The sequence below is a fragment of the Lagenorhynchus albirostris genome, chromosome 16 (genome assembly GCF_949774975.1).
Source record: "Lagenorhynchus albirostris chromosome 16, mLagAlb1.1, whole genome shotgun sequence".
Taxonomy (NCBI): Eukaryota; Metazoa; Chordata; class Mammalia; order Artiodactyla; family Delphinidae; genus Lagenorhynchus; species Lagenorhynchus albirostris.
The window spans coordinates 26,968,002-26,980,951 of NC_083110.1; the positions used below are offsets into that span (position 1 = coordinate 26,968,002).

Genomic DNA, 12,950 nt, shown 5'->3' on the forward strand with positions numbered 1-12,950 from the left:
CCCGGGTGCGGGCAGGCGGCTCGGAGGCGCGGGAGGCTGCCCCCTCCGGGTAGGCGACGCAAAGCCTGTCTTCCTCTACCAAATCCTCTCCAGGAGGAGGCCTAGGAGCTCCCCGCGGCGTCCCGGAGGTCGCCGGGCCTGCTTTGCGTTCAACCCGGGAAAAGGCCCCGCAGGCATGAGGCTGACGCTGGGAGGAGGGTGTAAAAATCTCAGAGTCACCAACCCTCGAGCAAATGGCGGCGGGGGCCGCGCGGTTGACTGACCGAAGTCTGAGGCCGAGGGCGGCCTCTGCGCGGCGGTGAGCTACCCGAGGCAGCAGGGGGAGCTTGACGCCGAGGGAGACCGGTGGCTCGGAGAACCCAGAACGGCCTGACCCTGGGGAGAGAAGGGTTCGGGGCGCGCGCTCAGCGCCGCGACTCCAGGATTCCAGGATCCCAGGAAAGGCGAGCTCTGGACCCAGAACTCCCGCGGACCCGGCGGGGCGAGCGCCCAAACAGCCAGAGACCAGGACTTGCGCCCGGGCCTGGTGTATGAGTGTGTGTGTGATCGCGGGTGGGGGGTGGGGGTGGCCTTGGACACCCGCCCCCCCTCCCAGAAAGATTAGACATCTTCTCTGCCTGCTTCCATGGGCGCTTCAGGCAGCTCCGTCCTGCCGCTCAAGCTGGGGAGAAGGGAGCGGTGCGCCCCGCGGGGATCCGCGCCCGGACGGAGAGTCCCGCCGCGCCTTTGCGGAGCTGAGCTCGCAACCCAGAACGGCCGTTGGCGTCCACCTGGTCGCCCCAGCGAGGCCGACAATGGGCGCCAGGACCCTCGCGGGGCTGAGCTGGAAGGGGCTTCCGGGTCCTGGGCCCGGGCGCGCTCTCCTGCGGCGCGGACTGGGATAAAGCGCAGACTGCAGAGAAATCGGGATGCGGAAAAGCAGCCGCGGCGCCGGCCTGACGCGGGTCCCGACTCCGGAGAGAGGAAACAGCCCCGGGGGGAGGGTGGTGGCTGCAGGGGGTCGGCTGGTGGCCGCCTTTGGCCCTCCGCAGCCAGGAGGAGAAATGGAAAGCGAACTCACTTTACCCCTAGGGACAAGAGGGCTCCGACGCGCTCTCCTCCCCAGGCCTGGGAAACAGGTTCCCAAGCGCCCTCCGACCCACAATCGATCCCGGCTGGCCGCCCGGAACGGGGGATGCTTGGAAAGCCAAGAGGGGGACAGCGGGTAGCGGCATCTCCTCCGGGCCGGGGCCGAGGCCGAGCGGGCGAGTCCCGACCTGCGCCGCTCTCTGCACAAAACGAAACCCAAACTCCCGAAAAGCTCAGTAGGAAAAAATTTAAAAATCCTTTTCTTTTCTTTCACTTTTAACAAACCAGCTGCTGGGAGAAAAATTAAAAACGAAATTAGCGATAGCTAAGGACACTATCTTTCCACATTGTGAAATCCCCTTTAAAAATATTTTCCCCAAGGCCAACCCCACGATTGGCCAGCCCGTCTGAAGCCTTTGCCTCTTCCTGAAAATCACAACCAAACAATCGGAAATGCGGCCACAGTTCTGGGAAGAATGAGTAGCCATGAGGCCCAGGGAACCCACTGAGGCCGAAACTGCCATGCTCTTCTTTCTCTTTAACCAAAAATAAAAAAAAGATAATAAGAAGAAGTAAAACCTTTTAATACATCAAATATACGGAATTTTAATCTTTAAAGCGATACATTGTCTATTATTTTAGTACATGACGTAAACCTTACTTGTCCCCTTCTCAGCGGGTGGACTTAAAAATTAAAAATAGTTAAGTGTTCCTTTTAAAGAACAAAATAAGGCAAATGAGGTTTTGGAATAGAATTGTTTTTCCTTTTTTTTTTCTTCCAGACTACATACAAAAAAATATCCATTCTCTTTCGATGGTATACACCTTAAAAATAATTGCAATTTGAAATCAGAGCTGACAAATTGTGACTTGTTTTGTTTTTTTTTCATTTTTTGTAACAAACATGCAGGTAAATTTGTTTCAATCAGACATTAAATAAGAACGTACAATACAATCATAGCAATTTTAAAGTAACATTAAAGAGAAGACCTCTAGTTCTGTGGCGGTTTTGTATTTATTTATAATCTACAAGGGACGGGAGGGTTTGTTTTCCACATTTTTACCCTCAAGGTTTAATTTTTTCCCCCTCTTCCTTTTTACCTACGGAGCTCAAACTAAGTAATGCACTTTTGAACCACGGGTCCGCTTGGAGCTAACATAAATAAATACCAGTGTCCACCGATGCAGTCCTCAGATGAACACTTTCTCAATTATTTTTTCCTTCTTTTTCTATAAAAAGTCAAATGATATTTTTTCAACTTTTATAAAGTTTGGGTGGGGAGATGAGAGGTGGGGAAAAGGAGAGTGAGTTTCCCACCGGGTCTCGGTCGCTGTTTCGGGTAGATAGATATGGTATATATATATTTTTTCCTTTTCTGGCCCGGGTGATCCCCACGCGCGGGTGACAGTAGCCTCTGCCCTGTTCCCGCCCCTCCCTCGGCTCTTCCCCACTCCCCAGTTCTTTTCTTTCCCTCGACAGCCCTCCCGACCGTCCTCACTGGTACCCCAGCGCGGAGGCCGTGGTCAGTCTCTGTCCGTAGAGGGCGTAGGGGGAGTAGTAGGGTCCGGTGGCGGCGGGCACGGGCACGGGAGCGCCGGGCGTGGGGAGCGGGCTCTTGGAGTAGGGGTGGTAGCGGCTGCTGAGTCCCAGCGCGTGGTGAGGGCTGCGCAGCGCCAGCGTCCCGGGGCTGCCCGGGGCGCCCGACGTGGGGATGTGCATGTGGCAAGCCATGGCGGCCGCTGCAGCGCTGGCCAGAGACGAAGAGCTGGGGTAGCCCGACAACAGTTTGTCTGTCCCGGGGAAGGCCGTATGGGTCCGCAAGTGGCTCAGCAGCTCTTCGGACGTAGCGAAGCGCTTGTCGCAAGGCCCGTTGGCCGACACCCAGTTGCAGATGTGGGGGAGTGGGTCGTTAGGGAGCATGAAGCCGTAGGGGTAGAGGGGGTGGCCGGCCAGAGAGGGCGGTGTGGCGCCGGCAGCCGCGGCAGCGGTTAGCGATGAGTGCACGCCGTGCAGAGGGTGCGTGGGGTACACCAGCGGGTATCCGGACTTGAGAGCCGCAGCCGCCGCGGCTGGATCGTGAGCGCACGACGCGCTGGCTGCCGCCGCCCCAGCCAGGTGGCTGGCGCAGTGGTAGCTGAGGCAGTACGGGTCCCGGCACAAACTGGCTGTCATCACGGACGGCGGCGACGCTCCGGCCAAGGGGCTCGAGCCGGCGGGCTTACTGCAGCCCAGAGAGCCCGCCGCGGCCGCCGCCAGCTGCGCCCCCACCAGGCTGCCCGGCTTGGTGGGGTCGAGCGCCACCCCGTGTGGCAGGAACTGGGGCGGGTAGCCGGCGTAGGCCCCAGCCAGGCTGCCTGGGTAGGTCATGCCCGCGGGAGGCAGAGGGAACACTGTCTGGCCCGGCTTGTAGGGCGACACGGGCGCCACCAGCCCAGAGCCCAACACCGAGGAGGAGGTGGGCGCGCTGGGGCCGGAGCCGGAGCCCGATGAGCCGCCACAGTCCGAGCCTAGAGCCTTGCCCCCGGGGCCCCCATCTGGGTGCTGGTTCACGTCCACATTAATCCCGCCGCCACAGCTAATCCGGCCGTGCGCCAACCCCGTGGGTCCCCCTTCGGCCGAGGCGCCCCCGGAGCCCTTGCTGCCGCCACCGCCGCCGCCCGCCTCGGGGTCCTTCTTGTCGTCCTTGCCCTCCGGGCCGCCCCCGGCCGAAGGCAGCATGCCTCCTGGCGAGCAGGCCGAGGCGCTGGAGCTTGGGCTGCCTGTCCTGGGCGTGAATGGCTGGCAGGTGGCGCTCGGTACCCGGAATCCTGACTTCTCCGCCGAAACCCCCCCGCCGCCGCCCCCGCCGCCCCCGCCTCCGCCGCCGCCGCCTCCCGGCTCCTTCTTATCCGAGCCGGGTTTGGAGTACGGCTTGAAACTCGACTTGTCCTCCACGCCGATGTCGCTCATCTTGAGGGGGCCCGACTTTGCGTCCTTGTCGCCCCCGGCGCCGCCGCCAGCACCACCCGCGCCTCCCCCGTTGGAGGCGACCGAGGAGAGTTTGGACGAGGGCGAGGGGTCGGGCTTCCCGATCTGCGAGCATGTTTGGGCCAACAGCGCCAGCGGGCTCTTCTTGGCATCAAGCTGCGGGGGTCAGACGTGGGGGGGGGGCACAAAGAAAGAAGGGGAAACCGTTTAGAATCCTGGCTTCTAGGTTTCAAACGCACCTCCGCCAAGACCCGCAAAGATCCTCCCAGCCCCAAGGCGCAATTCTAGGCGACACCCCTTCTACACACACACATTCTCGCTCTTGAGAAAGGCCACAGCACCCCCCCACGCCCGCCATCAGGATCTTTCCTGTCCTCTCTAAGCGATGACTGTATTAAAAAAAAAATTGCAAAATGTTTTGGTTTCTGACTCTTTGACCCAGAACTGTAACCCCACGCACCCACACACACCCCTAATTCGAGTAAGGGTTCGGGTGATTGGCGCCTTAGAGGCTGTGTACAAACACCAGCTTCTGGAGAACCGGAGGACTGGGACTTTGGAACCGTAGTTTGGGCTCCCGGGCTCCTATCTTCCAGGCTGAGAATGAGCGGACCTCGGTCGGGGTAGGGGCTTTAATACCAAAGGGAGAAACAAGTTTCGGCTGCCTTACCTTCTAGTATTCACACCTCATTCTACCACCTCCTCTCTTTCCGCCCTAGTTTTAAGGTGCGGGAGCACTATCCTCTCCTCTCATCCCGGAGCTGAATCACTCCGACCCCCCTTCCATCCCCCCCTCCCCCGATCCAGAGAGAAAGAAATCCTGTGAAGGGGCAGCCAGGGTGGTGGTCCCAGCGCGCTCCAGGGATAGGGTCCTTACCTCTATGGGGCTGACGGGAGTGGAAGGCAGGGGCTGCAGGTACTCGGGGTGCAAAATGTGGCCAGTCCGTGCCGTCAGCATCTTCAGCACCTTGATGGGCAAGCGGTTAGCCTGGCGGAGAGGGTCAGAGGGGGGCACGGCGTGCACAAAAGGCTTGGTGCTGCCGGCCGGGGACGAGCCTGGGCCGGGGCCGGAGCCGGAGCTATTTCCAGAGAGCGCGCTGGTCCAGGCAGGGTCCGCGCTGCCGCTGCCGCCGCCGCTGTGCTTACTGCTTCTTAAGGCAGAAAGCGAGGGCGCTGTGCTCATGACCCACCCGCGCGCATGGGAGCAGCGGGGGGAGGGCTCCTGGAGGCGCGGGGCGGGCTCGGGGCTGCGCGCTCGCCGGGGGAGCAGGAGCAGCAGCAGGAGGAGGAGGAGCTGGCGCGGCGATCACGGGCGCCCAGAGCGCCTTCTCGGCGCCTGGAGCCAGAAGCGAATAATCCTGGGTGGCCCGCAGCGGAGCCGTGGCCGAGCGGGAGGAGCCGGCCCGACTGTGGGAGTGCCGGGTGGCTCGCGGTGTCCGCCTCGGGCTGTGCCCCTGCGCTGCGCACTCGCGGCCCGGCGCTAGCGCCTGCGCTGCTCTCCGCGATGTGAGCCGCTGCCTGTCCAGCCTGGGCTCTGGCGAGGAAACTCACTTCAAAAGCAGCTGCACCGAGGGGGAGATTAAAGCCTTTGCCGCCTTCCAATCAAATGGGAGCCCGAGGTGATTGGAGGGTCAAGGGGATGTGACGCGTCCCGCGCCGCTGCCGCCGCCGCCGCCGCCGCCGCCAGGACTCTCAGCGCTGGTTTTAATGGGCAGCTCCCTCTTCGCCGCTCCCCCTGCGTGTCCCTCCCCCGATTTCGCTCGGAGGACAAGCTGGACATTTATTCTACGTTTGCTGTCTGCCGCCTCCCTCTTTTTTCTTCCTCGTCGTCCGTCCTTTTCCCCAGCTGGAGAATAAACTGAAACCTTCTTTGGCAGGAGGGTGTGTGTGAGCAACAGTTTGGGGTTGTTCAGAAGGAGCACTGGCGGGAGTGTGGACAACAGCCGGACTGTCAACTCCAGGGCCGCACAGGGGGCCCGCACACCAAATTCTCTCCTCCTCCTCCTCAGTGGTAATTGAAATCTCTTGCGGTGCGGCCGCCTGGGTAAAGAAAGGTGGGGAGCGGGTGTTGGAGGAAGTCCGCCCGCCCGCTTTGATTTCTCGAGATTCGGCGGCGGGGAAACCAGAAGCTGGGTGGGCAGCGGAGGCGGTGGAGGCCTGTCTCCGCTTGGTGTGCTAGGCTCCCCGCCCTTCCCGGCCACGTGACGCCCGGGGATGCGCAGATTGGGGCAGAAGCGGGGGTCACATGTTTCCTCTGTTTCACACTCAGCCCCCCCCATTCTTACTCTCCCCTGCTACCCTCTTTTCTACCCCCCCCCGCCCCGTTCTTTGGGCATCTCCACCCCTCCATCAATTGTCAATGTTCCTCGACCGCAATCAATCAGTTATTTGTCAGCTCTTGTCAATCCGACGGTGATTTATGTCAGCTTTTGTTGCTGATTACAAGGCGGGTGCGACTGGAAGGCAAAAAGAGAGAGGGAGAGAGAGACGGAGAGGAAGGAAGAGACTGAGGGGGAACTAGAGAAGGGGGAAAGAGGAGCAGCCTCCTGGGATGAGAGGCGGGGGCTCTAAGAAAAAGAATGAAAGAGGAGAAAGAGGCGCTCAGTGTCAGGAAAATGAATAGTGAGAGTAAAGTGTGCAGGTGCGCCCAGGGCGCTGAGAGTGGTGCGCTGGCCTGGGGTGTGCGCCTCGCTCCTCTCAATGTCGGAGAGAGAGATACAACCTTCCACCTCTGGGGAATTCCGGTCCTTTGGGGCCGCAGAGTTCCGGGCGGCACAGGATATCCGAGACGGGCGGTGGCGACGTCTAACACGGGAGAGTCGTCCTCTCTCCGCCCCCCCCCCCACGCCAGGGTAGTCCCTTCAGGGCGTGTAGTGTGCAGTCGTCAGGGTGCCAGCCTGCCGCGGACCCCGCCCTCCGTGGTGACCCGACTCCAAACTCGGAGACTTCTTTCTAAGAGCCACACCACCAACGTAACCTTGAGTCCTGGAGGTCAATGGTGGGGTACCCCCGCCTCAATTCTTTGACACCCGCCCCCCATCGTGGCTAGGGCTGAGAGACTGCGAAGAAGAGGCCTGACCATGGGTCCTTGCACGAGATAACGTTTCAGGCTCACTCAGGCCCCCTCTCCACCCTCCCTCACCCCGCGCCATCCCCGCAGTCTTGGTAGCCGGGGTTACTCCGGGCTGCTCGCTCGAATTTATTGGAACGCCGAGCCGGGACTGACCGGCGCGGGGAGAATGGAGAGAAGGAGTGAGAGAGAGGGGGCTGCTGCCTGTGGGAACACCGGCTCTTCCAGGGAAGCGGAGCGGGACTGCCGCGTTCCCCTCGATTTGCACCGTCACTCTGGCTGTTTGGAAGGAAGAGGGGAGGCGCTGTGCGTGCCTCCGTGTACCTGGATCTGAGTGCAGAAGTGTGTATGAATGCCTCTGCCGCTGTGTGAGTTGTCAGGGCTTTGGGAGCGTCCGGAGCGAGTTCGGGGGTCACCTCCAAAAACTCGCAGAAACTGGAAGCGGGTGAGAGGAGGACACATCCCCTTCGTAGGAAGGACTTGGAATACTTTGAATATCCCCTCCCCCACTTTTCCGCCCCGGCTCTTCTTTTGTTGTCAAGTCCTTTTGATAAATGGTGGTGCTGGGAGCGCTGGGGAGCCTGGAGCCAGCCTGTACCCGCGCGGGGGCGGGGGCCGGGCCTGGAGACCCGGTTTCCACTCGTGCTCAGCCGGCTCTGAGCCCCGTAGGCGCGGAAGTCGGGTCTGGGACCTGCCCTCGGCGTGCTCGCCCTCTCCTCTCTCACCACCCCATTCCTCTCTCCCTCATTTTTGTCTCTGTCTCCCACTCCGAACAGGTACCGAGAACTTTCTGGGGGTGAGTTTTAGAATTTTCTCGTAGGCATTCTTTTTATGCGTTTTAATCTTATCCCTTGATTCTTTAGGTTGGTAGACTTCATGAGATGGTAACCTGTCTAAAGATAATTTGGAGAAGAGGGGAGTGAGGCGCTGTGTATATGGGGAGTTTGTCGGTGTATGTGAGCGTGTGTTTAGGTGTAATAACACACCTAAATTCAAGGGGCTTTGCAGTGTCTGCCTGTGCGACAACGGAGGAAGGTGAGTCCGTGAGACGGTGGTGAGGCCACAAGCGAGGTTGTGAAGGTTGTCTGAATAATCTTTGGGGAGCGAGTCCCAGGTGCCCGTTTCTGAGGACGGGACGGTTCTAAGCTGTCTCTGCAGGGCAGACACTGTGAGGCCGCCTGTATCCTGCGGGTCTGTTGGTGTATGTCTGTGTCATTGGGTGCATGGTTGTCGGTTGTTGGCCCAGATCAACTGTGGATCTCCCAGCCATGGGACCCGTGTCGCAGCGGCCTCCCGGTGAGGCCCGGACACTGAATGCTGGGGGCGTCGGCCAGAGATGCAGGTGACCGCGGGCGTCCCTCCCTACCCCTCGCCCTGCAGTCTCCAGACTCAGTCCATTCCCTCTCCTGTAATTCCAGCAGCTTTCTTTTTACGCCCAGCGGCTGGGGGAACCAGAGACTGGCCCCAGCGTCCCCCGGAATGGGCGTGCCGCGGTGTGGTCGCACACGCTCGCAGGCCTGCGCGGTGTAGCGCGGGCGTGGGTCTCAGTCCGCGTGCATTCGCTCTTCACAAAATCCGACTCCGAAGGTCCGAGCGCACGGGGGCGCCTAGGGGTCTGCGCGCCCGGGGTTTTTGGTAGGCGCCAGCGTCCGAGCCTGCCCATCTCGAGGGGGAGGCCAAATCCCCGGAGGCCGCGCAGGCCGTGGGGGTAAGGGAGTTATTAATTCCTAGGTCTAATGCCGCCAACCCCCAGCGGCGACTGGCCTGGATGTCCTGCGGATTTTATTTGCACACAATGGAAATGATTTGTTTTCTCTAAAAAAGGAGTGGGCATGGCAGATATTTGAGGAGGGGGTGGGAGGAGAAGGAAGGGGAGAGAGCTGAGGAAAAAAGTTTGAAAATGCCTTGAACTATTCACTGTCGAGATGGCTAATCAGTATTGAGGCCGGAGGGCAGGCGGGCCGCCTTTCACCGCCGCTTCCCTTTCATCTCGGGCTCGGCGGAGGCGCTCAATTAAAAGCCTATCAGTTTGTAAGTAAATCAACGCCTATCAGAGTTGTCACATCAAACAAAACGATTATTATTGCAGCCCGCCTCCCCTATTAATCTCCCTCGAAGATAATCCGCCTGACAGGTCAGGCCCGGCGAGCTGGAAAGCCTGGCCCAGAGCGCCCAAACAGTCCCGGACTGGCGCGCGCCCCTTGGGGCACCCCCTCCCTCCCTTCCGCCCCGCCTCGTGGTCCCCCGGGAGCTGGGAGAGAAAGGGCGAGCGGAGGCCGCTGGACCCAGGCCTGCCCCTCCGGACTGGGAGCCGGGCCCAGATTCGATGGGCTGGTGGGGGACGGTGCCGGGCGGCACTCGCCTCTTCTGGGACCGGGGGGGTACCAGGCTTGCCAGGACCACAGCCTGGCCTGGTCCCTGGGCCTCGCCAAGGCCTGCACTCTTCTCGGCTCGCTTCCCCTGGTTCTTCCCCACCCCCCACCCCCACCCCCCCTACTCGTTTTTGTTTCCTCTCCCGCTTCTTCCTTGGCCCCCTACCCGTTTTCTTCCTTTCCCCCCTCTTCATTTATACTTTTCCTACTAGCCAGGGAATATTTCCTATTCTCTTTCCCTTCTCTCACTATACTGTATATACCACTTCAGCGCAACCACACTCGCTGAATAGGGCATTCTCAGGGCCCGGGTTACTTCTCTGCTGGCAGGGCTGCCTCAGGAGTGTGTGCAATTCCCAGGAACTAAGGACCAAGTCCTTCCTAATTTCTCCCCACGCAGGGGTTCTCAGAAGCTCTACGCCTGTTTAAGGGTTGGGTGCATTTGGAGGGGTGAGAAAAAAAGAGAGACCAGGTCAGTGAGATGGGTGGACGGTCGCAAGCTGCCTCTTCTGGAATTAGTATTTGATCTTGGAATTTCACAGCTGCAAAGTCACTGACCTAGCTGGTGGCATTGCCTGGGCTTTGCAAATAAGCAAGGGAGACCCACGAGGCATCTGGGCCTCGGCCCTGAGTATGTGAGGGGGTGCCTAACATTTCATAAGTAAATACACCCAGATAACTGCTTCTATAGCCTCAACGGGCGTTCGGAGGCCCGGGTGGGGCCTGGATTCCTCACGGGTGTGAAATCGTGGCCTTCTTCCCGGTGGCCTCCGGCTTTGAGCTTTGGGATGCTTCGGAATCAAGCGCGATCCACCCTTTTCTGCGCTCTTGCTCCAAACCGATAGGCCCAAATGGTCACAGCTCTGGCCTTGTGGAGCCGGGATTGAGGGGTGGTTGAAGTGTCTGAGGGGGAGCGGCTGCCCGCAGGATCTCAGGCCTTAGTACCCTAAATGCTGGGTTCAGCGCCTCGGAAAGTCTCCCTCTCAATGTGTGTAGGGGGGAGAACCCTCAAGGTCCAGCAGTGTTGGCTGTCCGGGCCGAGCCTCTCCCAGTAGTCACGCCAGGGTCCGAGGCAGCAGATATGGAACAGAGCCCACCTCAGAGTGCTCGGCGCCCGGAGCTGCAGAACCCGTGGCCCCTACCACGCAGTCCCGAAAGCCCCCCATTTGTGTGCACTTTCCATAGCCGACCTAGTAGGAATAGTTATTTCCTTACCCAGAAATATTGTAGCGGTGCAGTGGCTTAATTATCTGCGCGCCAGCTTTTCTTAAATGTATTTATTTCACTTATGCCACGCCGCGGATATTTAAAGAGGTACACATACCGCACACCTCAACGATGCGGAACTCACTCTGGCTACAGGATATATTTGCTGGGTGGTTATTTGGACATAAGTACTGTCTCGAGCCCAGATTACACCCAAGCAGGGGCTGTAAAATGACACTTGCTCTAGAATTTTTCCAACTTAACTATATGTGCACACACTGAGAATTTAATAATATTTTATATCCCTCTACATATCTAAATATTCAGATGTTATGTTACATGCCCTTGAAGCCGGAAGCAATCTTCCTTTCACACTGGACGTGGAGCTGTTTGTATAATTTTCATCTCCCTGCACTTACACATGAATCTTAATCTAATAAATTCAACCTTGTCATTTTTAGAATCGACATAATTTCTCTGGCTGCGGGTTGCGCTGTCTGTATCCGAATAAATCCAGCTCGCATTCGTCCAGCAGGAAACGGCTCCCGGTTCCCGTGTACGGAGACGCATCGGCCCAGCACGGGACGCGAGATGGCTCCTCGTGCTCATAAGGCGGCAGGTCTGGCCTCCGAGGGAGGCTGGACTATCAGCGCGCTCAGGCCGAGCAGCCTCTCGCTGCCCGGCAGTGCCTGGCAGTCGCCCGCCTCTGCCTGTGCTTCGGGAACCCGCCGGGCCGAGTCCGTCCGGGGCGAAAACTGAAAGCAAATTCCACGGCAGATGAAGCTCGAACTTTCTACGAAGCAAGTTTGCAGCAAAGATTCGGTGGTACCTTTGAGAGGACAGCGCGCGCAAAGTGGGGCGGTGGGCGAAGAGGGCACCGGATGTCTGAGCTTGGTCCGCGGCGAAACGAGAGGGAAGGCGCCTCCCCTTCCTTATTTCTCGCCAACTCCTCGGCCTCTGTCCGTAAAAATAGTTTCCAAGGTGCCGCGGACTCCCAGGATGTGGTTGTGGGAATCGCACCAGGGAGGAGGCGGCTTTGTAAAAGTTGCAGAAAAAGCTTTACCCAGAAGCGTGCGTCCAGCCGGGCTCAAGAAAGCTTGGGACCAACTCGCCTTGCCCCGGGCAGAGGAGCCCCCTGGAGAGCCCCCTGCCCAGACCTCTCCCCTCACCTCGAAACCGCACGTAAATAACCTCCCGCTGCCTGCCCCGCAAACTTCTACGCGCGGTGCCGCGCTTGGCGGGCGAGGCCCGGACGCAGAGCCGGCCCGCAAGGCCGCTTGTCGGCCCACTCAAGCCAGCCTTGATACAGGCTTGCGCGGATGTGAGAGGATGAGTGTGGTTCCGGCTCCCACTTGGCTGCCCAGACCATCACCGCCGGCCTCTCAGAGCAAGAGCTCCCCTCGGGAGCGGTGGTCTTGGGGAGCTGACGAGGGTGCAAAAGGCGCGCGCGGGGCCGCGGGGGGGGGGCGGCCGCCGGTCTCTCCACGGGGCCTGTCGCCGGGCCGGCCGCGGCGGGTGAGTGATGAGGGCAGAGAAGGGCGCCCATAAATCGCGGGTGTCAGGGCGAAAAACTCTCTTTATTGTCTGCGTGATGGATGGGCCCGGGGACGAGACACCAAATACTTCGTATCGCCTTTAAATGGGAACACATTTTCCGCGGCCATAATTCATGTTTTTTAAATAGAAAGTTTGAAATGTTGCCTATATTTCACCGGCCCTGACATATTTATGAATCGCTCCCTGCATGCAAATATCATTATTTAAAGCGCCGGGGAGAGCTCGAGGGAGGGAGGAGGCGCGGCCCCCGGGGCGTGGGGGTGGTGAACTGGGGAAACGCGAATGGAGAGGGGGGATAGGCGCCCTAAAGTGCGGACAATGAGGCGCGGAGGAAAGCCGTATCCGGCAGCCCAGCGCACCGGGGGCTCCCCTCCCACCGCCGGACCCCTCACAGCCGCTCGGGGAAGTTTGTGCGGTTTGGGGGTCCCACCCACTGCCAGGAGACCAGGGGGCATTTTGCGTCCGTCTCCGAGGCTCTGATCAGAGCCACCTTTTCCGAGAAGGAAGTAAAAAAAAAAAATAATTTAACAAACTCAAATAATAACAACTCATCGTGTTTCGTGTTCGTTGCCATTGCATCGGTTTTATTGATTTTCATTCTGCAAACCTGAGACTGCGCGCCCGGGCGGGGCGACTGTCAAACCCCAGTCACCTCGAGGAGCTGGTGGGGGATAACCGTCCGGTGCCGCGGCCTCGAACCGCCCCCCAC

General features: G+C 59.6%; 2 protein-coding genes across 14 annotated transcripts in view; one reads left to right on the plus strand and one right to left on the minus strand.

Moving 5' to 3' along the window:
• The window catches only part of LRMDA (leucine rich melanocyte differentiation associated), a 1,268,542-nt gene that overhangs the window by 126,017 nt on the left and 1,129,575 nt on the right, over positions 1 to 12,950 (plus strand). For 2 of the 12 annotated variants that reach the window (XM_060125442.1, XM_060125444.1), the window contains exon 3: positions 11,146 to 12,773. The exons of 4 other annotated variants lie outside the window; for them this stretch is intronic. In XM_060125442.1, coding sequence (XP_059981425.1) covers positions 11,462 to 12,232 — 771 coding nt within the window. In that variant the 5' untranslated portion in view covers positions 11,146 to 11,461 and the 3' untranslated portion in view covers positions 12,233 to 12,773. 6 more of the 12 variants (XM_060125446.1, XM_060125449.1, XM_060125445.1 and 3 more) reach the window with 6 other exon arrangements.
• Positions 1,632 to 6,827, minus strand: ZNF503 (zinc finger protein 503). 2 transcript variants are annotated; one of them, XM_060125438.1, is made up of 3 exons: positions 6,759 to 6,827; positions 4,914 to 6,076; positions 1,632 to 4,192 (listed from the first exon to the last, which is right to left on the minus strand). In XM_060125438.1, the coding sequence occupies exons 2-3, from the start codon at positions 5,217 to 5,219 to the stop codon at positions 2,564 to 2,566; spliced, it is 1,935 nt and encodes a 644-aa protein (XP_059981421.1). In that variant the 5' UTR covers positions 5,220 to 6,076; positions 6,759 to 6,827; the 3' UTR covers positions 1,632 to 2,563. The 2 variants fall into 2 exon arrangements, with proteins under 2 accessions (XP_059981421.1, XP_059981420.1); XM_060125437.1 differs by lacking the exon at positions 6,759 to 6,827 and having other exon boundaries at positions 4,914 to 6,205.

Excerpts from the sequence above, each read along its gene's own strand:
- ZNF503 (XM_060125438.1), bottom strand. The coding sequence starts at position 5,219 with ATGAGCACAGCGCCCTCGCTTTCTGCCTTAAGAAGCAGTAAGCACAGC. Across the intron at positions 4,193-4,913 it reads CTCCCGTCAGCCCCATAGAG|CTTGATGCCAAGAAGAGCCC; the intron begins GTAAGGACCCTA and ends TGACCCCCGCAG.